The sequence below is a fragment of the Netta rufina genome (assembly GCF_964035555.1).
Source record: "Netta rufina genome assembly, chromosome: 1".
Classification (NCBI taxonomy): Eukaryota; Metazoa; Chordata; class Aves; order Anseriformes; family Anatidae; genus Netta; species Netta rufina.
In genome coordinates, this window is record NC_140123.1 from 160,255,954 (window position 1) to 160,283,803 (window position 27,850).

The window sequence follows — 27,850 nt, forward strand, 5'->3', positions numbered from 1 at the left end:
TTTTGTGCTTTAGACAGTCACAAAGCTTTGTGACAAAAACCAGTGTCGCCTGGCAATGCCTCTTTCACTTCCAAAATGGCAGGTAAAAACAAACAAACAAACAAACCAAAACAAAACAAAAAACCAAAATACTTCATTTTCCCCACCCATCATTCGATATCTCTGCAGGGAACAGCCTGGCACACTCCTCGTGTTTGTCAGGTGTCCCACACAGGGGCAGATTAAGATCCTCAGTCTTGCATGTCTTCTAGGTGCTATCATTGCTGTAACAATATAATGCAATGATGGTCATAATAATGACCAAAAATGTTCCTGCTCCACACATGAGAACACAGAAATCTCACAACTTGCTGAAGGCCACTTGCTAGACCAGTGTCAGGGCAGAGACCAGCCCCTGACCCCACACCTTCGATGGCAGGGTACATCAAACCACCACGTGCTGTGGTCTTTTGGGGCATAGCATGAATGGTCTCAGTAGACCATTTTGTCCTCAAAAACACAACTAAGTCCTATCTCCACGTATAGCATTCTTTCAGATGATTTAACACCAGTTTGAGCCAGCTTAGGAGATTTTTATTTTTCACTTTTTTATATATATATATAAAAGATTGGTTTTGTCCACTTATCTTGCTGAAACCTCCAGGCTTTCTCAGTGCAGCCCTCAACTCAGTTAACAGTGTATTATGAAATCATATAATTAAATTAATGGCTTCTTCTGTTCCCTGAGAGTTTATTCCACATATGATCAGAAATGGTAAAATTGTCTGGTTAATGCTTTATGCTGGGGCTGAGAGAAAATGGAAATGGCATTGGGATGTAGACAAATGAACTTTATGCTTTGACCCTATCAACCCAGAAGCAATTTAGTTGTTCTTGATTTGACATGGAGGTTTTCTAAGATGCTGTAGAGATGGAAGCTGTATAAAGCCACACAACAAATAGAATAAAGATGAGGTAAACTGCCACAACTTTTTCAAAATATGTTCATTAAGGATATTGCTTTGCTTAGGATGAAAGAATTTACAATGTTTTTGCTCTTAAAAAGTAATGACCTGCTGGAAGTGTGGGAAATATGTTTTAAAAAATCCAGTAAATGGAACACACGTCAGTAAAGACAGCTCAATTTCGTTACGGTGGTGTGATCACAAAAACATTTTCTACCATGCAACTTTTAATTAGTCTCGCAAAAAATTATTCTGCTTCACTTATACAGAGTACAGTAAATGGCTACATAAATGCATAAGGAATAAAATAAATACGCTTTGTTCAAATGTGGTGACCTTTGGAGACAAAGATGATAAGAGAATGAAGTTTCTTTCTGTTCCCCCTTGTATTTATCATGCAGCAAGTCAATGTTCCCTCATGAAATACAGTAATTATGATAAAAAATAAACTGAAGTGAACTTCTTCACTTCACACTTCAACAATCTTCCAGCCATACAGACGCATTCATGCATGTATGGCTGTCATTTCCAATCCAGACAATTTTTGATAAGCTTTAGCTATTCTGAGGTGCTGCCAGTTTGAGTGACAACCTTGATACCTGCAACTAAATGGTTAATCTGTTCACCATTGTGAACGTAATCAGTGGTCTCAGACACAGCAGAATCCCACATTTTTCTGCTGTCTGAAATAAAATGGTTGTTAGTAAATAATAATAGACTATACATACACATTATGTGTAGTACATAAATATAGATTGGTATGGATGCACTGTTGTGGTATCATAGATATATATAATACACATGTGAATATTAAATCAGAGAAAACATGGAAAGTGAAACATTTTAAAATGATATAAAATGGATCTAACTTTTCCATAAATACAAAAATAATTACGTGATAATTTTGATTACAACAATGTTTCAGATGTACAATGTAAGTCTGAGTCATCTGTGCTCTATGGATTTTTAGTATAAGTCAACATCCAGTTCCCATGGAACTCAGGGGCATTCTGCCCTTGAAAGCACAGTGATTACTCCCATCCTGCTGCTATTTAAATGCACTTGAGATGATGTGTACTTCCAAATGTGAATAAAGCAGAAACAGTGAAGGCAAAGGTTATGTAGGCAAAGGTTGTTCAATTTCCCTCATTTGCTAAAGACATTACAGCTCTGATCAATGTGCTTAGCCTGCACCTTTTAGCCCATTATCCAAGGTTGAAGTCAACCTGGCAACATTACAAACGGTGCATTTTTCATTTGTACAAGCTATTGTATACCCACATATTCGCTCAGCATCAGAAACACTAGTCTGCAGTATTTTTCATCTATACTTAATTTACTAATGTTGACTACTAAGGGAAAAAATCCACATTGATGCAAATGAACATCATATTTTCAGAATAAAATCACTGAAATTCTGAAAAATTTAGGACTGCAAGTAATGGACCCATAAAGAAAACCTAATGTATGACTAGCGTATCAGAGAAATGGAGATTATTTATACATAACCTCTAGAGATACCTCACAAAATTCAGGTTCTTTAGTCTGGTAAGCTTTATAGAGGTACTCCCAAACACCACAGGGAGTGCAGCTATAATAATAATATTATAGAGGTCAATGTCAGCATGGCCTGTGGAAAAATCCCTCTGCAGACCTGCATCCAGCTACTCAGTGGTGAAGGAGCACCACAGCAGTTAGGTTTACAGCCACTCTTCTGGATGGGCAATGCATCTGCTGGGGTCTTCTGGTGGAGGTGGTGTGAGCCAGTGCCACCACCACGGTTCTCTGCGGGCAGAGTCATGAGGCATGGGACCAGCCATTTGCTTGGCTACAGGCTGAATCATCTTATAAGGTACTCAGCACAAAGTCATACTTCCATTAACGTTCTTGGGGTCCCAGCTGAACAGTGCTGCAAAGTAAGCTGAACCAAGATTATTCACCTGTGGATCTGATATCTATTGTTAAATACATTTTAACTGTATCATTTAATCCTCTAAATCTCCTTTCCCAGAGATAAAAAATGATAAGAGAGCCTTCTTGGAGCATTTCAAGTGAGAACCTACAAAACCACAGGTGAACCAAAGTGTTTTATGTCCAATTCACAGAAGCACGTAAATGCATAAAGTGTCGCAGGTATGAACTAGCCCCTTTCCCCTTCTAATTACAGATCTTTAACAATCTGTCAAAACAAGTAGTTGCTTGCCTTGTGCATTATATAAAAGGAACACAGTATCAGTCCATTGCGACCTACAACTGATCAAACAACCTTAAAGTTAATTTTAGAAACACAGCATTTGCCAGAAAACATTCAAAGCTAAGCAGGGATATTCTAAACCTTTGCTTACTGTATAGCAAAAAAAAAAAAAAAAAAAAAAAAGGTACAATAGTTTCATATCTAAGCTAGTGTTTATTATATATAATCCATATTAAATGCATCTGTTTATTAAATGAGGTTGGCAATGTTATTATTAAGGTTTCACTGTTTTCCATTCTAAGCTCCTCTTTTTTAGCCGCTTATAACTTTGGCAGACTTTAGCCGTCTGTATAAACATTTACAAGAGGTAGATCTCTAGAAAAGCTTTCCTGGAAAGAGGGAAATATCTGTGCTGAGCTGATATTTTTCAAGAAAATTTCAGCCAAAAGGTCATTTCCAAGAATGGTGCTTGGGGAAGAAAAAAAAAAAAGTTACTATTCATTTATTTATTTTAAAAAGTATCGCACAATTCTTCTGGAAAGATTACAGTGAGCTTTGGAGCAAAGACTTGGATGTCACAATAAATGTTCTTTGTTAAGGGTGTACGTTTGGCTGTGCTTGTGAAAATCTGCTGAAATGCGGCCACAAGCTAACCCCTGAACGTACTCTAACTCTCCAGATAATCAGTCTGCACGTGCTGGTGGGAGCAAGCTGGCTCAGATAGAGCAGTCTGTTTGTTGGCAAAGAAGCAGGCTTATTCCAATTGTTTTTGTTACCCAAACTGGCTTAAGTATCTCTATCCTGCACTGCTGTAAACAGTGCAGTCAGAGCCTAACCTCCTCTTCACTCCCCTGGCTGGTGCCACCCTCACAAGTGCATCTGTCACCACGCTCCTGCGCAGCAGCGTGGGTCACCTACTGACCACCTCCGAGCCCTGCTTATCCCCCTGGCTCTTCCTGTTACCCAAGGTGTCAGCTGCTGTAGGGGGAATCACCACCAAGGCAGTGACTGGAAAGAAGCTGCAAATGGGGAGAAAAGGTCTCATTCTCAGAGGCAGAAACAAGAGGCAACATGAGGATGCCTACCCAAAGCATAGCTCTGGGGAAGAGAGGCACCAAATCGAGGCAAATGTCTCTGAGACCTTGCAGTGCTGCTTAGGCCATTGGTGCTGCAGGGCAGGTAGGTGACAGCAGCTGCTATAACAACCATAAAGGACAGAAAAGGGCCTGGAAGGAGCAGCATGGCAGAAGGGCCAGGTCACACGGAGTGTGCCAGGAGCACCAGGAGGTGTCAGTGCCTCATGGGCAGCGCTGCAGCTGCTGGTCACTGCTCTCTGGGCTCTTCGTGCCCTAGCAGGGAAGCCACCAGAGGCCTCCTCAGAAACACCTGCTGGGCAGAGAGAGGCCAGCTCCCATCCTCTGTGCTTATCAGAAAAAAAAAAAAAAAAAAAAAAAAAAAAAGCAGTAGTTGTATAACTGAACTAAGAGAGTGCTCACAGAAATGAAGGCAGAAAATAGCATAAGAAATAACAATCTGAAGCATTATAGAAAGTACTTGTAGGAAAGGAGAACCAGCACACAGTCTCATGGCTAGAAATGTATCACGCAGAGCTGGTTACACTGCACATCATTGCTATTAACACAACTAAGGGAAAGTTTGCAGGCCAAAACTTCAAGTTACTGAACCCTCAGAGCACCTTAGCGTTTAAAAAAAAAAAAAAAGGCATTTCTATGGTAGCACCCTGCACTCAGCACATACAGCCAGGTACTGCCCCAAGCAGCATGCAAGTCAGGGCACTAGTAATTTGGGGTGGGTTGGCATAAACCCAGTGTAAACAGCTATGGCCATACTCTGTCTCCTGGCTCTGCATCAGATGGTGCATGCTGAACCGCGGGACTTTGAGTTACTTTCGCACTGAGCACGCCACAGTCCTTTGTGCCACTGCCTCGAGTGCTCAGCCCTCATCCACTGGCCATCCCCACAGCCAACTCCTCGTCCCCACAATCCTTCAGGCAGGCGAAGCCTGTGGGGTTTGTGGGTCTGGGAGAAGCTTGCCCACTACATAACCTTGGACTCCTGCCTGCTGCAGGGCGGCTATGAGACTCCCAGAGGCTTGGCTAGCCAGCTGCTGGAAACAGGCTGTGTGGAAGCTCCTCCTGCTCCCAGCTCCGTGGGGCCATTAACACAGACACACCTGGCGTTACAGCAGGCCCTCGCCTCACCCTAGCCCTAGAGGGGCCCTCACCAAAGCACCACCGGTTTGGCAGAGGGGCGGACAGCACCGGTCTCAGATGCACGGCAGGGCTTGCTGCCTCCCAGCTGAGACATGGGCCCTGGGCTCAGGTTCAAGCCAAACACGAACCGCAGACATAGCCTCTGGAACATTTTCAGAGAACGTGGGGCCGGGGATTTTTTTTTGTCTTCAGCCCCTTCCTGGAAAGGCTTTCTGGCCTGGCTGCCCCAGGACCAGCGCTGGCTCCACTGGGAGAGGCACAGGCAGCAAACAGCCAGGCAGGCTCTGCAGAGGCTCGCACCCCAAATCCCTCTTCCCTTCAACTACCACAAGAATAGACATATCTGGCCAAATCAATAATTAATTCAGAGCCTTGTAGTGCTATGGATGGAGTTCAGGACATGTTTGTCCCTGCAGCTGCCAGTCAGCCTTGATGACTCAATGGTTTCTTTGGGAACTGTGCCCCTAATTATTCACCTCATCACTCTGGAATATCACTTGGGCTCTGAGAGAGTTTTCTAAGAAGTTCAGGGATCCTGGATTTATCTCAGCTGTATTAACCCAGCAGTGTTTCTCTCTCTAACTTTCTCCTCTACAGCTATTTTCCTCCTGCTGTCTCTAAAATGGTGAGGGAACCTCTTGTACAAAATCCACTGTCCCTCCACCAGTGGACCCAGGTGATCCAGGCACCCAACTGACCGCCCTGTTGCCTTACCACGGCTTCCTCTCCTCCCCCTCCCCAAGATTCACTGTTAAAAATGGGTTTCCTCTGTTTGTCAGGGGGACTGTTTGTCTGAGAGGGCTTCGGCATGAATAAAGGATCATTAAGGTGTAGAAACTGTTGTTGGGTTTATATCCCCATCACCGGAATTTCAGCCAGGGATAGAGGTAAAAAGACAACAGAAGAAGCAGACAAGCTCCTCTGTTAAAATAGTTTGCCACCAAACACGGAGTCTCCAACATTAGACAGGTTTTCTGAGCTCTGCTCAGACTTCTCAAAACACCAGCTCTCGAATCACTTCACTGATCTGAAGCCAGCTATTAGTTTCTATTAAGAAGTTTGTGTGAAAGCAGTTTCCAAATTCCTTCTGCACAATGCTTGGTTCCCCCTCCTTTTTTGACACGCAGAAGAATTCCAGTTTATTATTTATACAGATCACTTTGTTTTCCTCGGTACATAACTTCAATTCCAATTCATTAATGTCAAAACATAAAAGAAACAACAGCACATAAAGCAACAAAAGTTTGCCAAAACCAGAAGATAACAGCTGATAATTAAGGAAGTCCCATTATTTCTTGGCAAAGGAGTCCGTGTTTTCAGAGACACATTCTTAAAGGGCCTCCCTTTAGTGTAGCGGCATAATTCGCATGACTACTGTTTGCACGAACAAATAAAGGTTTTCAATATGCATAAAAGGAGGCTTTAATGTTCTCATAATCCTGTAAAATGCCCATCACATAGCATCCAAACGCTGCCCCTGCTCCTCAGCACAGTTTAGCCTGGTGGAAAGTTCATTGCAGATCCACTCCAGAAACCCCCCCTTGTGGGGAGCAACAAGATATTAAGACTCCACCTTTTACCTGGGCTCTTGCTAGCACACACCTACCACCCCCACCCTCATTTCATACCAACCCCAGTCTGCAGGAAAAAGGCAGAGTGATCAGAGTGATGCCTAAGATCCTGTATGCCTGCCTCACAGCTTAGCTTGGTTTTCAGCAGTGGGGATCTCAGAGCACTTGCAGGCCCCTCTTTTGGATGTCACTACCCACTGGAGCCCAGTCCACATCCCTGGTGAAGGTCTGCGATGGGTGGTTATTGCCTCATTCATGGAGATTTGGTCACAGACAGTGCCATCAAAAAAGACAAGTTGTCAGGAAAAAGATGTTTTACTGGTAGAGACCTCTGTGAAAGTCAACTGCTTGATGAGAAGTTATCATGGCAAAGCCCCAGAAGGTGATGATTATGCCTCACGTGAGGGTTGTGGACAACCTATGCGTACTACCACAGCAGTTCCCCAAGTCACCAAGAGCTGATTCAGACCTTCATGTATATGAAAAAATTGGTTTTCTTCGTTGGAAAGTTTTTTATACAAAATTTTAGTCTTATTTTTATCTGACACTTTCTACAGAAAATTTATGGGAAAGAACTGATTTCCCATTTCAGCATGTACAGCAAACCTTCTGTTATCTGAGGGTGTCTTTGGTGTGATGTCAAAGTTGGCACTGCTACTACTCCAGTGAGGATGAACTGTGTGATATCAAAAGTGACTTGCTCAGTGTGGGAGAACACTGCAGCAGAGCAAAACCTCATTGACGCTGGCATTGCCTTGGGAAAGGTGCAGGATGGCCATGCCATACACAGTCCAGAAGTTGGAACGTGAGGCAGCTCTGGAAGTTTCCTTAAGAAATGTGTTTACGACAGGCAGCATGAGGTTATTGCAGGGAGTTCCTGTCTCAGTAAACTCAGCTCAATCAGGAAATACTTCTGGACAGCTCAGCTTTCTCTCAGCAATGTGAGAGCACAGGAGCCTGTCCCCTCTGCCCAGTATCTGGGTGACATGGTGTTTTAATGATGTCAGTGCAGATTTGCACTTACACAGATAATGCTGTCTAATGCATCCCTTCACCAGACATGCTGCTGCCATCGGATGACCCTCTGCTTACCGCTTTTCCTTAGGAACAAAGTGTAGGCAGTCGTGCTAAATGCCCACTCCTGAGCTGTACAAGGAACCCTATCCATCCACCCAAGATCTAAGGTTTGTATTAATCTACAACAAAAACTCTTTCCTGTTCATTTCCTGTTGAGCAACATCCTAAATACCCTGACCCAACGACAGAAAAGAATGCAAACTATTACTTCCCCGATTACATGGGGAAACACAATGAGGACAAAAGGTGAAATTCACTCCTGTGCTGAAGGTCAAGAGAAGACCCACGTAAGCAAACCATCTCTGGCTCAGAATGATTCAGTCAACAAAGTAAACAGCAAATTCCTCATGGAGGAGGAGAAAAGCTATCTTGTTTCCTGATTGACCAAGTTACCCAGTCACCTATACCAGATGTAGTCATGCATTCTGTGCTTTTGGTACTTCCTACCCTACCACCACGCAACACCCAGGCAACAGCTGAAGTGATTACTGACACATGAATTCATGCACTGATTATGAAACTAGAAGTCAAGCACTCCCACTCTCTACTTTGACTTCAATACTGGTATCTGTGACCCTACGAAACTCTTCTATTTGTTGGTGATTATAATAACAACAGGGCTGGAATATTTACTCAACTATCAGAGGAACTGAGTGTATGAAAAACTGAAAGTAATCGGCCCTGCATTTCTTGGTACACAGTTTTTCTAACACAAGTAGGTGATATTTGTGATACAAATTGCTTCAATACCTAAAAATAAGAAGTGTTGTTTACAGATAAAATACTAAAACTGCTATACTGTCATTCACAAATATACACGCTTATCTTTAGCAATTGTCAGGAAAGTGCAAAAATGACTCCCACGGCATGATTTTATCCGAGACTCGCACTAAACTCATTGCACCCTGCCGGCCCACTGTGAGTCCTGGTGTCAGAAAGACTTAGCTTAATTTTGATGTTGTGTCTGTTGCCCAGCCAATACATGAGGAAAACCACTTGGTTTAAATGACCAGAGAAACAAGCAGCTGAGTGCATTTTTGACACTTGCTGGCTGAAAAGAACCATTAATTCCCACTCTACCCATCCATAAAAGTATCCTAACAGTATTCTAGATGTAGAGCTGTAGACAGTCAGGATCTGGATAAGATAGACTGAATCAAGAGCTAACACTCAGATTAATGCAGGTGATGATGGCTTTGCCTTCAAAACTTGGGCACTAGTCATTTGGAAAGGCACGTGCACAAAAAAATAAATAGATCTATTAGGGAAAAGTATTTACTGAATGTATGTGATTTTCATGTTCAGCATTAAATAACAGACACGACAAATAGCAAACAGCACGAAGATTGTCTCATTTATTTGCCTGCCCAAAGTTAACAGCCACAAACGCCGGAGCAGCAGGGCCGAGGTTTCAGGAGCGTGAAGGGGCTGACGCTCTCCACAGCCAGGGAAAAGTCCCGGCAACTCCTCCACCTGAGCCAAGCGCTCGCAGGACAGCGCCCAGCCGCCCCCCAGACCCTCACGCCCGCAGCCCGTGAGGCCGCAGGTGCGCACACGAGTCCCGAACACGAACGGGAGCCCCCTGGCGGCGCCGCAGCCGCACAGAGGCGGAGCGGGCAGCGCCACTGAGGCGGCGACACCCGGCGGACGGGGCGCGAAGCCTCCGCCGGGCTCGCAGCGCCCGGGGGCGGCCCCGGGGCAGCGCGGGGACACCCGCCCGGCCCCGCCGCCTGCGCGAAATGGCGGCGCCCGCAGCGCTCACGGCGCTAACTGCGGCAGCGGAGCGGCACGCGGCACCCGCTATTGGCTGCGGAGGGGCGGCGGGCGGCCGGCTCAGCCAATGGGGTGGAGCGCGCGGCCCGGCCGAGCCAATGGGAGGCCGCGCTTTTCCCCGCGGCGGGGCGGGGTGAGGTGAGGGGTTAGAGGTCGGCGCGGCGCCCGGCGGAAGGGGAAGCGGCCGCGGCGCCGCCTCCCATTCTCCCGCCGCTCCCGCGTGCGCCCCGCGCTGCTCGGGCCTCGCCGCGCGCCCGTTGCCATGGTGAGGGCGGGGGGCGCGGGCGGGGGGCGGCCGTTAACGGTCGCTAACGGTCCCGGGGCGGGGAGAGGAGGGGCGGGGGGGCCGCGGGCGGGCGGTGCTGACCGGCGGTGTCCCCTTAGAGCCTGCCCCTCAACCCCAAGCCGTTCCTGAACGGGCTGACGGGGAAGCCGGTGATGGTGAAGCTCAAGTGGGGGATGGAGTACAAGGGGTACCTCGTCTCCGTTGACGGCTACATGAACATGCAGGTGAGGGGCGCTTCGGGGAGCGGGGCGGCCTCCCCCGCTCGCCGGGGGCCGCGGGGTAGATCCGCTGGGGCACGGCTCCTGCGCGGTAACTTTGGTGCTGCTGGTTTCTTCCCAAGCTCGCCAACACAGAAGAGTACATCGACGGGGCGCTGTCGGGACACCTGGGCGAAGTTTTGATAAGGTAATTGGGGCGCGTGTAGCGGAGGCAGCATCTTGCCAAACCTTTTCTTACTGCGTGTGTTAAAACTCGTAGTACCAGGTACTGTGTGTCTCATCTATTCTGAAGTGCAGAGTGCTACTGAAGCACACAGAGATTGTAATTTTTAAGCTGAGACCCCATCTAAGGCAGGAAAACAAAAGTATTTGTGAAGAAGTATTTATGATCCCTTCTTCAGGTAATTAAATATCTCCTGGGGTTACTGCAGATCTATTAATCTCTTGCCAATAGTAGAGTATATTAGGGCACCTACTTTGCTGTTGCTGTGTAGTGGGTTTACGTGGCAAGGTTTTGGTAGCAGGGAGCCATAGGGGTGGTTTCTGTGAGAAAGATCTAGAAGCTGCCCCATGTTTGGGAAGGCTGCTGAAAGCATTTTGCATACTTGCAAATTACAGCTATTGCCCATAACTGCAGACTCAAATGCAAATATTTCTTACACATCGTTATTTACTACTTCTATAATTTTTTTTTTCCTATTTGTAATGAATTTACTGGGAAAGCTGCATAAGGTCAACAGCAGCAGTTTGTTAGGCAGGATTTGGCTGTTGCCAGGTCGCAGTCAAGTAGGAAAATGCTTAAAGCAGCGTATATGTGGGGAAAACTGAAATGCTTTCAGCTAAAGTAACTCTTGGTTCTCTTTACAGGTGCAATAATGTTTTGTACATCAGAGGTGTGGAAGAGGAGGAAGAAGATGGAGAAATGAGAGAATAGGTGTTTTGTATATCTGGGAATAAACTTTTTTCTTTTTTTTTTTATTTTCCACAACTTTTGTAATACAGTGTTTACGTGTTGTTGTTATTGTATTCTAACATGGGGGAAGTTAACCCTTTAAAAAGTCTCTAATCTTCTCTTGATGTCCAAAAAAAAAACAGTGCTGGTAGAATAGGCAATGATGTCAACATAAAACAGAAAATTGTAGAATGAAATGTAAGTATTAAAAAAAAGACAACACATACAAACAAAACCAAAAAATCCACAACCAAAAGTTTTTATTACTAGTGTCAACAAACACCAGTTCTTTCAAGGCAAATACGTGAATTTAAATGGTTCTCAGAATGGATTAAATATGCAAAGCTGTCTGCTCTTTAGATGTACGTAACGATCTAATCTGTTAGAAAACAGACGGTTCGTTCTTGCGTCATCTCAGTTTAGTGTCAGTGCCAGCACTCTGCTGTCAGGCTGTGGTGCAGACTAGCTTATAGTGGAAGTTAAAGTAAATTCCGTGGACTCATTTTTCTAACTAGCTCCATGAGGAAAATGTAGATACAATGCTGGGTAGCCTTGTTTAAGCAGAAACGAAAATTCACCTCTGTGAAGAACTAAAGTCATCTTCAGTATTTGCAGGGCCCTCATTCTTAGTTGTTTTCTCTGCTTAAGGGCTGAAGGCTGTGAGCAAACCACCAGTTGTCTTCCCAATGGAAACGTGGGAAAACAGATGTGTGCATGCTTCACAGTGCATATGTAGTTACTATCTAAATGCACTTTATATTGGTTTATAAACTATTTGGAAATAGTTGAAAGACTTCAATACAGGTGGGATATTGATATTATACAGCAGTGCCCCACAGTAACATTGTGCTTCTTCGAGCTGTGAAGCTTGAAGCGTGGTTGTAGAACCATTTTTAAGGCAGGGCAAATTTGTATAAACTGGAGCTAATAACCATGCAAACAAAAGACCCAGCAGCTACAAATGTCTAAGAATTTAAATAGTACTAATAGAGTTAAAACTATACACTGCAAAATGGGACTGTCTATTCTCAGTCTGTCATATCTCCAAAAAATTAAAAAGCCCTCTTTGTTATCAGGCATCCAGGATACTAAAGTTTTGGCAAGAACACAATAGCCAGTTTTCAAATGTTGAAAGCAAACACAGGTTAACTGAACCTGTTCATTACCCGTCTGCACTTCCTGGTGAAAGGAGGCCGCTGCTTTGCCAGTGCTGCCAGCCAGAGCTGCGCCGTGTGAGGGGGTCTGAGGGAGCTCAGAATCTACCTACAGGTGGCTGGCGGGGTGTTCTGCAAACCAGAACCTAAGCAGCTAACTGGTGGGCACAAAGTGGGTGCAGGTCTCCTAGTACCTGGGTGAGGATCCTGTCCTTTGAGCAATGACACGTGAAAGAGTGGCAGACATGGCTGGATTTGGATGTACTGATTATGTACATTGGGTGAAGAAAAAAAAAGGGCAGCTACTGCAGAGAAAAATTGCCCTGTTTCTTGTGATGGAAGTCACCCCTGTGTCTATGCACATGCTCCTCTAATTACAGCTGCAGGTTGCCAGGAGTGAACAGTCACATTGGATGTACTTGTGAAGGGCTTTCATTATTCAGATCAGCTCCTCTTTGGCAGCCTGAAGACTTACTTCACAATTCTTCTGAAGTATCTTACAGTCCCATTGGGAAAGGGAAATGAGCCATTTAAGCTAAAACAAGCACTAGTACATGAATAAATCAGTACTTTTAAATCAGTGATGGACTTAGGAAACCTCCAAACAAGTAGAGCAAAAGTGTTTGATGTGTTCTAGAATGTTTTGGTTTATGTCTGGTTTATGATACAGCACGCCCAGTTTAACATACTCGTAATTCAGAGCAGTGCGTTCTCCATGTTCTCATTGATAATTACAGCAGGATCAGGATCAGAGGGGAAGATGCTTGGGCCTGTCATCTTAGCATCCAGCTGCCTCCTTGCCTGGAGTGGCCTGGCACTGACTGAAAGCTGCTCCTCTGGAGGAAGTGGGTCTGGAGGTGAGCTGGGTAAGGTGAGCACCGAATTCAGGTGGTGCCATCCTCACGACAGTCTTACAGCTTTTCAGAATAACTTTGGGAAGCCCTAGTGTATGCTGAACAAATTATGTATATGTGAATCAATGTGAGTAGTTCCTCAGCTGAATAGAGAAAAACGTCTCGACTTGTGCTGTACGGCCAGCAGCCTAAGTCATCACCCTGAGGGTAGAGAATATGTTTTTGCCTTTTCAGAGAGAGCTAAAGCCTTCCTATGATCCACAGCAAGCGTTCTTCCGCCCATTGCCCTCCTGAAGGGAGGGAGTTCAACATAGCACAGCGATGCTTGTTGATGCTTGAGAAATATCACTGAAAAAATCTTCAAACAAGGAAGTCCTGTAGCAGGTTAAAATGAGTAGAAAAGTTTTTTTTTTTTTTTTTTTTTTGTTTTGTTTTGTTTTGTTTTGTTTTGTTTTTTCTTTTTTCCCAAATAAATCTCTGGCAGCAAAATAAATGGGAGAGCATTTTGCGTATGCTGTTCTGACCGCGGCAGACACTCCCTAACTTAAAAATGGGCTGTTGATACTCCAGAACAGACATCCTATACCCATCAGCTGAAAAGTGGCCATATCTTTTCTGTTTGCTTTTGCAAGGGCTGCTGAGAAATGAATCACAATGCTGAGGTGTTTATGCATGACTACATGCAAGAAGAGAGGAAATCTCTTAATAACCTGATCATCCATTTACTTTTTCACGTGTCTTTGCTTTTTTTTTTTTTATTTTCTATATTCTTTCTACTATCTTATTTTGCTTAATTTTCAGTGAAATGAGCTATTTTTTAACAAAAACTTGCAAACTCCAGAAACCTAAAATGCCCAAAGATAACTACAAAAGTATTATCAGCATAGGATATTATCCTTCAAGCTTCAACACTCACCTTTTCAGTAAATCAAGACACAAGGAACTGTCCTTCCGTATTTTGCTCTGAAAGGAGTTATATTCCTTTGATTGCTTTTATCAATATCTATGCAATTTTGCAGGAAAAACAAAATCAGACACTATTTAAGATACTATATTTTTAAAATCTTTTCAAAAAGCACTTTTACTGGAATATTAAGGCTGTGATTTAAAGGCACTACATTTAATGGACTGAGTTCCCCTAGTAGATTCCTCTGGCAGTCTACCTTCCTGTTTTTACCTCCTGTGAATTCTGACATTAATGTCTTTATAATACAGCCCAACTTATAGGATATCTTCTTTTCTGTCAAATTCAAGAATTTCTTGAGGATGCAACCTAGAAACCACTTTGTCTCTCTGGGTAGTACTTTAAAAAAATATATCAGACAGCATGTCATAAACCACGGGCTTTGCAGTAGATTGACCTTGTTCTTCATTTTCTTGCCTATTAAAGAGAAGAATCCTCAAAAGAAAACAACAGAAAACACATCCTATATACAACGTGTGCATACAAAACACTGAGTTTTCTGCAAGCAGAGCACAAGGCTGAGAATGAAAATACTTGTGAATACAAGGAAGGTGATTTTGCAGTACTTAAAAACTGCCATAAGACAGTGCAACAGGGAAGCTGTTCAGTCCTCATTCTAAACCTCTTTATTTGCCTGCCACCCCACCACACAAGAGGTGAGCTATGTGCTGGGGTGTGCTTCAGCTCTGCTGCTTTTATGGGCAGGACTGAACTGGCAAGTGCCAGACCCCACCACAGCGTGCGGCACTGCATTCCTCACACCCCAGCTCTCACACCACCTCTGCTGCTGAAACGTCATCCCATGCGGTGTCTTGCCCTTGCTATCACTCTCTTGAGAGGTTCCTCTTTAATTTCTACTTTCATACAAACTGTGATACTGCCAGGGAAAGCCAAAATAAGCAGCAGGATCTCCTGGAAGGAGCACAGCACCACCTACCACCTCTCATATCCACCTTTTGTATTCCTGGTGAGAGAGAATGCTCAGAAGGAAGACACAGATTATGGTGTGGTGCAGGATTTGAGCCAACAAATCCATCTGTTTCTGCTATATAGGAGTATGCGTATGCACGGAAGTGTGTTTTAAGCATTATACATCAAGCCCCTTTCTAAAAGATAATAGAGTGTCTGAAGATTACCACCATCACAGAGGTGTTTGAGGGACCACCTACTCAGAAATCCACTCCGTTTGCCAGCTGGGAATTACTGGAGCCCCACACTCGCTGTGAATACCTGAAGAGAGAAGAAAATGGGAAATCCACATGGAGAGCCTTTGCTCCCCAGCTCTCCCATCCCGAGTTCTGTAGGGGGCAGCAGAATCTAACAAACCTTTGATCGTGGACTCGGATAAATTAGCATCTACCCAGATAAATGAGTGTCTGCCTGGATATCCAGGCGATGAGAGGTGTTAGGCTCCCTCGGGGGCTGCAGCTGGCAGGCTGTCGATGCCACGGGTGCCAGCACACGCACCCAGCTCAGAAGCTCCCCATTCCCCTGCGGGGGTCTGGGCTGTGCTGTGCTGGGGAGAGCAGCCCAGTGACCCTGCCAGCAGCACCCTGAGAAAACCCATCGGGGAAAACCCACCGGGTCCCGGCCCTGCCTGCCAAGGGGCCGCCCCGGGGCCCCCCCTGGGTGCAGGAGGCGCCATTTCGCGCACCGCCCCGGGGGACTTTGAGCCGAGCGGCGGCCGCCCCCCGGCCGCCATTTGGCGCTGCCATGGCGGGGGAGCAGCGGCTGCTGCTGGAGAACGCCCGGCAGCTGGTGCTGGTGTGCGGCCGGGGCGAGAAGTACCTGCTGCAGGCCGGCATGGCCAGCCTGGCCGTGCTGCAAAACGCCAGCCTGGTGGTGGGACAGTGAGTGGCAGCGACGGGGGGCTGCAGGGCGGCCAGGTGCCCTCGCCCCCGGTGGGCAGTGTGGGGATGGGGTCTGGGTGGGGCGAGGCTTGGGCTCCGGTGTGTGCAGAAATGATTCCTTGAAGCGTGCGCTCGTAATTCCCATTATTTCAATCGGTATCCTACCAACTTACTTTTTAATGCTGTGTACACATCTTCAGCCTCTTAATGATAACTTCTTGCATGCTGCAGATTGTGACTGTCACCCTGTGCTCCGCTTTATTTCCAGGCGAACTGGCGTGAACTAGCAGCAATCACATAAACACTTTGTGCAATTAACAGAATCGCAGTTAATGAATGCATGCAGCTCCATCTCTTCTCTCCTGTTCCTGAGCACTCTGGCTGTGACCGTGCCTGCCTCTTGGCAGCCCTGCTGCCTAGCGTAGAGGTGCCCTCAGCGCGCTGCCCGTGATGACTCCCGGCTGCTATCCCCAACGCCTGAAAAGAGCTGGAGAAAGGCGAGGCTTAAAGAACAGAGCCTGGCAGCTCCACTCGTGTGGTGAAATGGAGCCTTGTGCATTCAGGGCATGCCCTGTGCCTAGCACAGTCTGAGATCCCCAGTACAATCCTCCAGATCCACCCTGAGAAAACGCCCATTGAACTGAAGATCAGCCCCGAGCAGATTTATCCCCACAGCTCACAGGGAGGCAAGGGATAGCAGTGTCACTGGCTTCCTTGAGAAGAATGCCCTGCAGCTACTTGCTGGAGGAATGCATTACATTTGCTGATCCACAAGACAATAACAATGTTGTCTAGCAGAACTTAGAACAGAGTACCAAGGTATCATCCTAAAGGAGTCTAAGGAGAGGACAAGACAAGTGTTACAGCAGAGAACTAGAAATGTATAGCATAACCCATCATTTGCTGTGCCTCTGTAAGATTAGCAAGCCACCTCCTCTGTGCATCTTTAGTCCTGCTAACAGTTCTCAATGTTCCTGCTCTGCTGCTAGAGTTGTTGCTTCAGGGGCTCTTTGGCCACTTTTGGAGCTTGACTTTTAAAGAGATACAAGATTCCTTTGTTCATCATCTATTTACAGAGATGGTTATATAAAAGCTGTGGGCCCCGCAGATGTTATTCGCAATCAGTTTTCAGGAGCAACATTTGAAAGAAAAATTGACTGCACTGGGAAATGCGTATTGCCGGGTAGGTTTGTTTTGTCATATTGATGTAATGCAGAAAGGCTGCAAGTGCTTAGAGACAAAATACACATGTGAAGCATTCCTTGGTCCTTTTTCCTCTTCATTCAGTACTGGTTTGATAATGTGGTGGGGGATAGAGTATGGTACGTTCCTCATCAGGATTGTTGGAAGGGTAAGGTTGCAGCACTCAGGATATTTCTTTTGGCTTTATGGTTGAGCTGTGTCTTCTATTGTTTCACCTTACATCTGTATCATAGATCACAGCTGTAATGTAGCCGGTTCTCTGAGTGACTTAAATCTCACATCTCTTTCTGTCCCCTTTCCATCAGCTGTTCAGCTGTGGAGCTTCATCTCTGTCGGTGCTGTTCATAGATAATTGGAGGCCCAAGGGCAGTACAGGAGTTTGTCACACACTCTGAAACTTTACCTGATTCTGAGCAAGTATATTGCATTTTAAACTTTCCTGGTGGTATTACCGCATGAGCTGTTAGACCTCTTTTATTTTTTTTTAAATGCACTTTGGCATTCAGTAGTGTTGGTTTCACAGCTCTTTGAAAAAGCTCCCACTGGAGCAAGCGGGCAATTGCTAGAGTAAGTGCTAGAGTGCTGAGCCCAGCATAAACACTTTGCTTTCTTCAGAGAACACAAATAAACTGTAGTAAACAATTTCAAAGATTGTAATTTATCACTTCAACAAATAAAACATCATCAAAACAACATGAGAAACCGAGCAAGTTTCCTGGAGACATTTTGGATTTTTCTTTCTCTGTAAACAGAGGCTTTGTAGGGGAGCTTCTGTTGTCCATTTAATTTGCTTACATGTTAATGCTTTTCTCCTACAGTGAAATAACTTGAGTGTACATTTACTTTGTTTTCTTTAGGCCTGGTAGATGCACATACGCACCCAGTGTGGGCTGGTGATAGGGTTCATGAGTTTGCAATGAAGGTAACAGCATGAAATTACAGAGCTGGATTTTTCTTTCTCTCTCTTTTATTTTTTTTAATGCATAACTCTTTCTAGTGACATCTGTCTTTCATATGTAGAAAATAATGTAATTTCTGTCACGAAATACAAGTGAGGGAGGACGGCTGAGTTGTGAGGACTGATAGGCTGTAAGGGGAGTGGAACTGCAGCTTTTGCAGCCAGTCTCAGTGCACTTCTGCATTAACTGAAGCAATCAGGATTGTCACCTTTTGTTCCCATCTTAATCATGAAGTCTTTTTTCTTTCTTTCTTGTTTTTCCACATAAATGAATCTGTAAGCTAGAGATAGGTTTTCTCCTAGGGCCCAGGGGACATTATTTTTATGTAGCTTTTTACATCGTTTCTTTGCTTAGGTGGAGGGGAGAGAGAAGAGTAGAGAGAAGGAGGGAGGAAGGATTAATGGGGATATTTTTTATCTTTTTCTCTCTCACTGCAAAGATACTTCAAGGCACTTTCCATAATCACTTGGAGAGAAAATACACACTTAATGGCTAATTGTATGTGTGTGGTGGTGTTCTTGTTTTCTTTTTTCTCCCAAGCTGGCAGGCGCTTCCTATATGGAAATCCACCAGGCTGGAGGAGGTATTCATTTTACTGTTGAACACACTCGGAAAGCCACAGAAGAAGAGCTGTTCAATACTTTCAAACACCGACTTGAACGCATGCGCAGAGCAGGATCTACTTTGGTTGAGTGCAAGAGTGGATATGGCTTAAATTTAGAAACGGAACTTAAAATGCTTAGAGTGATTGAACGTGCTAAGCAATCCATGGATATTGGCATTTCATCAACATACTGTGGAGCTCATTCCGTGCCAAAGTAATGTGACTTAATTTTTCTTGCTCTTTGTCAGTGTTACTGCTTTGCATTGAAATTTGGTTGTTTTCAGAAAATTTTCTTCTGCCAAGCTTTCCTAAAATGTAACAAAGTATATTTGAAACAATATGTTTATGTTTCCCAGTTTGGGTCTTCTTAAATCCTCTTCTGTTTTCTTCATATGCTCATGTCCAGAATATTTTGCTTGCATTTTCTTTGACCCATCAAACTTAGATTCTGCCTCAGGTTTTTATTCTGGGAAGAATTTTGCAGTTTTCCCTGATCTAAGGCCTGAATGTTCAGAGTGGTGGTCCTCTGCCTTTGACTGGCCAATGAACATCTGGGGCAAGTTACATGGTGAAGGTGGCATCATGCTTTGTTGAGCTCAAGTTTTCAATTCTTAATTTCCTGCAGCTTCTGTAACAGTGGAAGATCTCAAGGGGAGCACATTGCCCACGGGTATGGGGCTGGAAATTGCTCTTTTGAATGATTCAGATACAAATAAGTGATGAGCTTGTGGATTCTAGGATTTGTTCAACAGACATCTTCCAAGCCACATAAGCTCATGCCAGTTTCCTTTCATCATTATATTCCATAAAAGTGTCCTGTAGATATGCATAAATCACGTAAACAAAAGGTTAAGATCGATTTGACTGTTTTTACTTAAATCTTTCTGATTTATGTAAGTCTTAAAAAGTAACGCTTTCTTTTGCTATAGGTACTTAATGTTTGTTCCTCTCCATTTGCCCTTGCAGAAATGTTTCCAGCATTAGAACTTCTGGACTATGAATATTGCTGGTTCTTTAAGAATTTAACCTAAAAAGCAGGCTTAAAGCAGGGGGGCAAAGAAGTAACTGATTTACCATTCCTCTAGTCATCATTTTGAATTAAATTAATGATTTTGGGGCTATCTGATTCTATTTTTTTTTATTATTATTATTAGTTTATTGGTAAGGCTTTACCGGGCCCATTTTTCATCTTTAGGAAGGAATTTTCAAAGTGATTTCCTGAGCAAAAGCCTCTTGCATTAGAACAACATCAGTTTTCAGTTTTGGGGCATTATGTCCCCAAAAATGTGAGATCAAGAATGTTTTGTCTTGGCTCTGGTCCTAATTTTTAAGTCCAAAGTCCTCCAAAGACTACTGAGCCTAAAGCAGAAAAGGGAGAAGGCTTGACATGGTAAGAGCCTGAGCAAGCCCAAGAACTGTTTCTGTGAAAGGTGAACAAAAGAAGGGCAGCGTGCCAGGTTTTACTCCTCTTTATAACTGCACAACCTCATTTGTAAATCAGAGCAGACTGGGGCTTCTTGAATTTACTGCCACTGTAAAACCCTGAACTCCCCCACATATGGCACTTGTGCAGTTCTGGTCTGCGCATGCTTTACAGCGCCTGAAATGAGGATTGAGCTGTCACAGACATTTAGCTGTAGTATGTCACTTATCCTCAGATCTTAAAATTGCAAAATACTAACTCTATTACATATTTTGGGATTGTTCATTCTTTCAGAGCCATTTACCTATCTCTCCTGGGTTATCTTTTGTGTAATAGGAGGTTCATAAATGGTTCTGACATTGGCAGATCTAATCTCGGGAGGCCTGTCTGATTTAGAGATGGTTATCTAGCTATTGCTCTGAATGATATCATAAAAGGAGGAGAGGTTAAAAAAAAAAACTACACATACCCTTTGAACTTTGATACTTGCATAAAAGTACTGCATGAATATCATTTAAGACATTAAAATAATCATTTACATATTTTGCATGGTTGTGTTTTAGGATACAATGCAACTGGGTCAGAATATATGAATAGGAAAGCAGAAGTATTGGTTTTTAAATGTCCCATGTCTCGGTTAGCATCCAAAAACCAACCTTATAAAATAAAGAGTAATATAGGCTAAAACTTTTGAATGGAAAGTAGCTCATGGTTTGAGCGTACATAAATTACAGCATCTTTTGTTTTTTAATCTGAAGTTTGATTTGTATTTGCATCATTTTCTAAACGATCTGGTAATTGCATGTATGATTTGAATATTTGCCAAGCTTCAAAGTTTTTGTTCTTATGGCTCTGTAACATTTTATTTTCATTAGAGGGAAAACCGCTACTGAGGCCGCAGATGACATTATCAATAACCATCTCCCTAAACTGAAAGAACTCAAACTAAGTGGTGAAATGCATGTTAACAATATAGATGTGTTCTGTGAGAAGGGAGTCTTTGATCTGGATTCTACTAGGAGAATTCTTCAAGCTGGAAAAGATATAGGGTTACAGATTAACTTCCATGGTGATGAACTCCATCCGATGAAATCTGCTGAGGTACTTCTCTCTTAATGTTCAGTTCAGCCACTTTTGGTTTTGTGTTGCTTTTGTTAGACCTCAGTCTTTGAAAGAATTGCAGTTTTCACATCCAAGGTTTTCTTTTCAAATACTTTATGAAGTAGATCATTCATAGACAATACGAATGTGCAGCCATTGTGCAGTTTTGGACCTGGAAGGAAACCCTGACCTGTGTGACTGACATGCACTGCCTAATCAAACATCGACTTCGCTTATCTTCCACATGTGATACGAATGGGGGAGGTGGCTATCCACCCAAGGATGACAAAAGAATAGTTTATATGCAACTGGGGAAATACTTTTTCCTCAAATGTACTGTTAGCAGTAACAAGATGTGCAGTATAGCACACTCAGAGGGTTGATTTAGCCAAGAATAGGCTCGAAACTATTTTGTTAAAGAAAGTCCGTCCCTTTCAATGTTTTACCATCATTTAAAGATTTCCCGTTTCCCATGAGTTCTGCTCAGATTATTCTCTGCTATATTTTCAAGAAAATCTTAATTGATCATAAAAGCCTTCTTGGTGCTTCACCACAGAAAGCAGCAGTCACACTGCTTGTTCTGCAACCAGTGTCAGTTCTGTCAGCCCTTTTCTTCTGCTTACTTTGTGAACAGGAGTTCATAATGGTTTTATCCATAGCTGGCCAATAGTGTACACGTTCATCTGTCAAAAACATCACTGAAGGTTCCCTTCCTCTCAGGTTAATACCTTTCTCTGATTAACTTTTCATGCAGTAAAGTAGAAAATAGTTTGTGTCTGCATTTCATTTGTTCTTTCAGGCACTCTTTATGATTTTTTTTTTAGTAAATTTGACATTAACAATGAGTTGTCTGCTCCACTCATTTGATAACAACACTGTTTTACTGTATTAACTGTTCACTGTTATATGACTCACCTTAATTGAGTAATTTTCTTGATAATTCCCTCAGCTTGGAGCTGAACTAGGAGCCCAGGCTATCAGCCACCTAGAAGAAGTTAGTGATGAAGGCATTGCAGCAATAGCAAGAGCTAAGTGTGCAGCTGTCCTTTTGCCAACTACTGCCTACATGCTAAGGTAAGGCCACTTGATTGGAGGAAAAACTTTTGTAACAACAAAAACATGTTTGTGGCTTAGGGTCTTATGCAAAAATGTAAGCTTGTATCTGTCTCCTAATGAGCAGGCTAGATCACTGAAGACAAATCACAAAGAGCTGAATGCTCATGTCATATTTCTGGTGGACATTCCCAAAAACAAGGCAGTACCCTACTTCTGAGAAGTCTCATGGTAGATTGTGAGTGGTTTAGTCAACACTAGAATTTAGCCCTCATGATAGGCTGACAATAATCAGGCATTCATTTAAGAAGAGAATGACTGGTTTTCATCAACACATTTAGACTTTGAAAATTGAATTGGCTTCTTTTCAGGCAATTTTTATCTGCAGTGTTTGTATTTGCTGTCTTGCAGAAGTTTTTGCTGGGAAATGAAGCCTTTGGTTGTCTTAAGAGGTAAAAGACTGGGTAACGTTGTAAAAAATTGATATGATTTTACCCAGGCAATGCTGAGCAGAATTGGCTTAAATGCACTATTTTCCATGTGCAGAGATTTCAGATAAGCATAAATGGATCACTTGCTTCACTCTAGGTCATGAGGACCACAACCCAATAATGCCTTCTATTCTGTAAAGAGAAAAATCCTCAAACTGATTTGTTTTTTTTTTTTTTCAGTGGCCTGCTTTCTGAGGAGTTGGAAGGGCTTGTGCAGTTGTTATCTGTGTCATTCTGATCATGTTCACTTCTGTGTCTGTGCTTGTGCTCATATTTATGGTTAGCATATCCTGCAACACTGCTTCTGAACCCACTGGCTAATTGCAACTAAACGCACTGCCAGAATGCAGATCTTGGAGAAAACTTCAGGTCCTGCAGGTTGACCCTGGGCAGGGAGGTAAAGGAGAGACAGCAGAACCATATCTACCTGTGGAATAGGCAGCAGCTGTAGCTCACATTGTTCCAGAGAATCCATGCAGTGAAAGGTTTATAACCTCAGGATAAGTGTCAGACTGAGATAATGATCAGCTGTGAGTAATGGTAATGAGGCCTCATTTGTTCTGGTGTCCAGTGCACTATTTATTGAACACAGATCTCCCGTTCTAATACACTTTAAAAAGAGGAAGCCATGTTTGAGGTACAACAGATAACTAGTTAAGAGTATTAGAGGGCCAAAAGCTGCACGGCACTAATATGAGCAAAAGTTGCTGTGAGTTGATGTGGTACATCCTTTGAGATGCTGGCCTCCCTCACCTCCACTACTAATTATGAGACTTCAGACCTCACAAGATCCTGCCCCTGCAGTAGTCCCAGGTTTTAAGAAAAGCTGTAGAAGCCAGGGCTTCATATGATGACCAGAACTGGGCCAGAGAATGCAGCTGAAGGGCTGCTTAATGATAAACATGCTCTCATTTTGGCCTTTGCTAACAGTTGTTTGCAGTATTCCTTAGTAGGAGTCTGGCAGTAGAGCACAGAGGACATGTGAGGACAGGGAGCAGCTTTTCAGACAAATCTTTTTAAACGCAGTTAACTCTCAGAGGGTCCTGTTGTGTACAGAACATGGTATTTTCTCATAAATCTGCTAGGAGACTTCTATAGCAAGAAAATTGTCTTATACTAAATAAAAGCTCTTCAGAGATCTTGTTTATTGTTCTTTTCTGTTAACTGCAGTGCTTTTAAAACTACTTTTTGAGTAGCTCTTGCTCTGTGTTTTCATTTTTATTGTTACACTGGTTTATTTCTGGGAATTATAGTTGGTGCTGCTGGTGTTACAGCAGCTCTGGCTAAAACTTCTTAGTGGGTGCCTTTCCTAAGGCTGCTGACTGTCCTTGCAAACACCTACCCAGCTTTACCAAGTGGCTGAACAGTTTTGAAACAGCTATTCCTGATACTGAAGTTGATTGTAAATGCAACTGTTCATAAGATCAGAGCTCAGCTGGTGGTTACTACAGAGGTACCTCCTAACTGCCAAGTAATGTAAACCAGGGACATCATGCTCGTAACGTTAGTGGATTTTATCGGTGGTAGAAGGTCAGATCTATGAAGCTGGATTCCCGCATAACCCTGAAGTTACAGCACCCCGGTGGGTTGTTTATATAGAATTCAGTGGGAGCATGAGGCTTTTATGAAGCAGCTAGCTTTAGCTAGTGAAGCTAGCTATTGTTTGCATTAACACTGCTAAGTGAGAGAAATCCTATAATATATACAAATGAAACTCACACTGTCAAGTTATTTCGAATTGCCAGCAGAATCAGGAAGAGACTATTGCATTGGTTATGCCTCTGCTCGTGTTTGCAAGTCTGTCTTTGAAGCTAAAAGACTAGAAAATTACTTTTTTGAGAAATGAAGATTTTCACCTTGTAAATCCTTAAGTGGCTGAGGCCTGGATAAATACCAACATTTCAGTGGCCTGCAGCGTGGTGCTTGATAGTGGTTACTGTCACATGTTATTACTGCAAAAACAGTGGATCACAGTTTCCATTTATGCTGTCCATAGGGTGATAGGTAGCCAAGAGGAGGATTTGGCCTTTCATCTCCAAAGGAATCGATGTAACTGAATGCATGGATGTAGTCAAACTGAGTGATGACTTTTGCTCTTGTAATTCGTCATGTAATAACTAAGAGAATTGTACTGACAAGCGTTTTTTTCCCACTAGACTGAAGCAACCTCAAGCTAGAAAAATGTTAAATGAAGGAGTTATAGTTGCTCTTGGCAGTGATTTTAATCCTAACGCATACTGTTTTTCAATGGTAAGCTATCCTTAATACTTACAACAACACAAAATTACAAAATCTCCCGCTAGTACGACTTGTGTGTAGATCTTACATACATAAAACATTCTTCGTATCCACATGCGCAGCTTAGACAATTGCTCCTGCCTATTTATGTGGGTTGGTACTTTTTGCCAGAAATTCTTGAAACTTAAAGGGGGTTGATTTTTCAAATGCACTGAGGCTTCAAAAAAAAAAGCTTGCAAAGCTCCTGATTCCACATTTCTCATTTTGGAATTCGCAAGATTTACATCATGTGGGACAACTCCTTTTTTTGCATAAGGTGGGAGGAGAGTGCTGTGGGATTTGAGGCATAAACTTTATTTTTGTTATTGGTAACTCCCATTTTCTGCTTAATTTTCCTGCTAGCCTATGGTGATGCATCTGGCCTGTGTAAACATGAAGATGTCAATGAATGAAGCACTAGCAGCTGCCACCATTAATGCAGCTTATGCTCTGGGAAAATCAGACACGCATGGCTCCATAGAGATCGGCAAGCAGGGGGACCTTGTTATTATAAATTCATCAAGGTATGTTCTTCTGTTATAATTTGTAATGTGATTTAACATAAGGGACTTAATTTTTCACCGGAAGGATAGTGGAGAGGTTAATGAATTCCTTGTGCTTTAAAAGTTATTTTCATCTGTAAAAAGGGACACTGCTAGCATTTTAGACCCACTTTCATTCTCCTTAATCACTCCAGTGGAAGATAAAGCATAATAGTTTTAGGGCTAATATTACAAATAACCCATGCTTATTGACAAATTATCTAAATATAATACGTGTTTATTTTGTGGAAGGATTTCTGTAATGATTTGTACATTAGTTCATTGTATTCATGCAACAAGAGACCAACATGTAAATGTGGAATTTTGAATCAATGTCAACAGGGAATAGTGTTTTCCATGGTTTAAGCAAATGGTTGCCATGGTTTAAGCAAATATTTTGTAATTGCCAGGTATACTAGGTATGTGACCTGCTTTTATGCAAATAACAGATATTCTTAAACATCTCGTTGTCTTTTTAGGTGGGAGCATTTGATTTACCAGTTCGGGGGACATCAAACATTGATTGACTATGTTATAGTTAAAGGAGAAGTTGTCTATAAAAACGAGAGGTGTGGGATAACGAGCAGTTACTGAAGGAAGACAGTAATTTAGGAAGCTGCTATAATCAAATTGGCATGGAATATTTCAAAGTGACAGACAAATTAGATTTGTATTTACTGGTAAATTGATTGCCTGTTCATCTTGCCAGGCCTTTTATTCAAATAAACGTTACCATGCATTACCCATATGGTATATCCGCCGTCTGGTGCATCTTCATATCAGTTGTCCTTCCTTCCTTCTTTTCCAGTGCATAAAAATTATTTTAAACAAACCTGTTTGAAATAAGACAGTTTTCTGTATATTTTTAATCTATAAAATTGTTATATTTGAGGAAAAAAAACCAAACAAACACAGAAGACCAACAATCTATGAATGAAGAAAGGAAGTTGTGGGAAGCTGGTTGTCAGCCTCTTCTCACATGTAACCAGTGTTACAACTAGAGAGAATGGCCTCAAGTTGTGCCAGGGGAGGTTCAGGTTGGAAATGAGGAGACATTTCTTCTTAGAAAGAGCAGTCAGGCACTGGGACGTGTTGCCCAGGGGGGTGGTGGAGTTACTGTCCCTGGGGGTGTTTCAGGGAAGGTTGGACGTGGTGCTTGGGGACATGGTTTAGTGGGTGACATTGGTGGTGGGCGAGACGGTTGGACCAGATGATCTTAGAGGACTTGTCCAACCTTAATGATTCCATTATTCTAAACTAGCTAAGATTAACTGGGAAGAGTAATGTTAAGAAACCTGTAACAGGGCCAGGGTCTTAGGTATGCACATTTGGAATGGTGCTTGTTAGTGATCTAGATTCCTGATGAGGGACAGCAGTCTCATTCTAGTTTGAAAGCCGTCATAATCATGTAGGAACTTTATGTCTTTCTGATCTCCCTGAGCACTGGGGTCATCTGTTAACATCTAAAACACGCAAGCCACCCCATACAGTATCTTTCTTCGTGTTTGATTTCATCCTGGCTAGCCAACTAAATCATTTTATAAAATAATTTAATGGTGTTCCTGTCACTAGATATATTTTCCTGCAAGCAGATGTTGTACCAGATGTGGGGTTTTATAGAACTGGGAATAACATCTGAAGCATGCTGTCACACTGTCCATTCTGCCTGAGACAGCATTCACAAATAACGTTAATGCAGGCAGGTGGGGAAAGCTGTCAGAGTGCTGTCACAGGCATTTCCAAAAAGCAGCGCACGGTCAGAGCAGTGCCCCTGAGCTTAGCAGTGCTACAGCACGTCCTGGCCATGCCTTGGTCCCTGGCAGCCCAAGGTGTGCAGTGCGGTGAGGCAGAGCTCCTCACAGGGTGCCCAGCAAGTCTGGGTGCCCGAGGTGCTGTGCACCAGGGCAGGATGGAGGGAGGGGAAGGGCTGGCGGCTGCACTTGCCACAGGCAGCTGTGAAGAGGTGAGTGGGAAGCAACACCCCTGGCCCTGCGACATCACTCCTCATGGCAAAGAGAAATACGAGTTAAAAATTTTGCTTACATTCACGCTGTTTTGGTTCTGTTTTCCCACATGGGAGCTTATGGCGGTAGGGGAGGGCAAACTGAGTGGCAGTGGTGGCAGCC

General features: G+C 43.4%; 2 protein-coding genes across 2 annotated transcripts; both read left to right on the plus strand.

Moving 5' to 3' along the window:
* The first annotated feature begins 9,944 nt into the window (after positions 1 to 9,944).
* SNRPF (small nuclear ribonucleoprotein polypeptide F) lies at positions 9,945 to 11,294 on the plus strand. The gene is made up of 4 exons (XM_084306265.1): positions 9,945 to 10,058; positions 10,178 to 10,303; positions 10,420 to 10,484; positions 11,165 to 11,294. The coding sequence occupies exons 1-4, from the start codon at positions 10,056 to 10,058 to the stop codon at positions 11,229 to 11,231; spliced, it is 261 nt and encodes an 86-aa protein (XP_084162391.1). The 5' UTR covers positions 9,945 to 10,055; the 3' UTR covers positions 11,232 to 11,294.
* Positions 11,295 to 15,934: 4,640 nt separating this feature from the next.
* On the plus strand, positions 15,935 to 26,318 carry AMDHD1 (amidohydrolase domain containing 1; the record flags this gene model as incomplete). Its single annotated transcript, XM_084306264.1, has 9 exons — positions 15,935 to 16,071; positions 17,148 to 17,254; positions 18,132 to 18,196; positions 18,774 to 19,051; positions 21,136 to 21,361; positions 22,311 to 22,435; positions 25,062 to 25,155; positions 25,546 to 25,706; positions 26,204 to 26,318. 9 exons carry the CDS (start codon positions 15,935 to 15,937, stop codon positions 26,316 to 26,318), a joined length of 1,308 nt encoding a protein of 435 aa, XP_084162390.1.
* Positions 26,319 to 27,850: the final 1,532 nt, after the last annotated feature.

Coding starts and splice junctions, on each gene's coding strand:
- SNRPF (XM_084306265.1), top strand. Junction 10,304..10,419: donor ACGGCTACATGAACATGCAG/GTGAGGGGCGCT, acceptor TTTCTTCCCAAG/CTCGCCAACACAGAAGAGTA. Junction 10,485..11,164: donor CTGGGCGAAGTTTTGATAAG/GTAATTGGGGCG, acceptor TTCTCTTTACAG/GTGCAATAATGTTTTGTACA.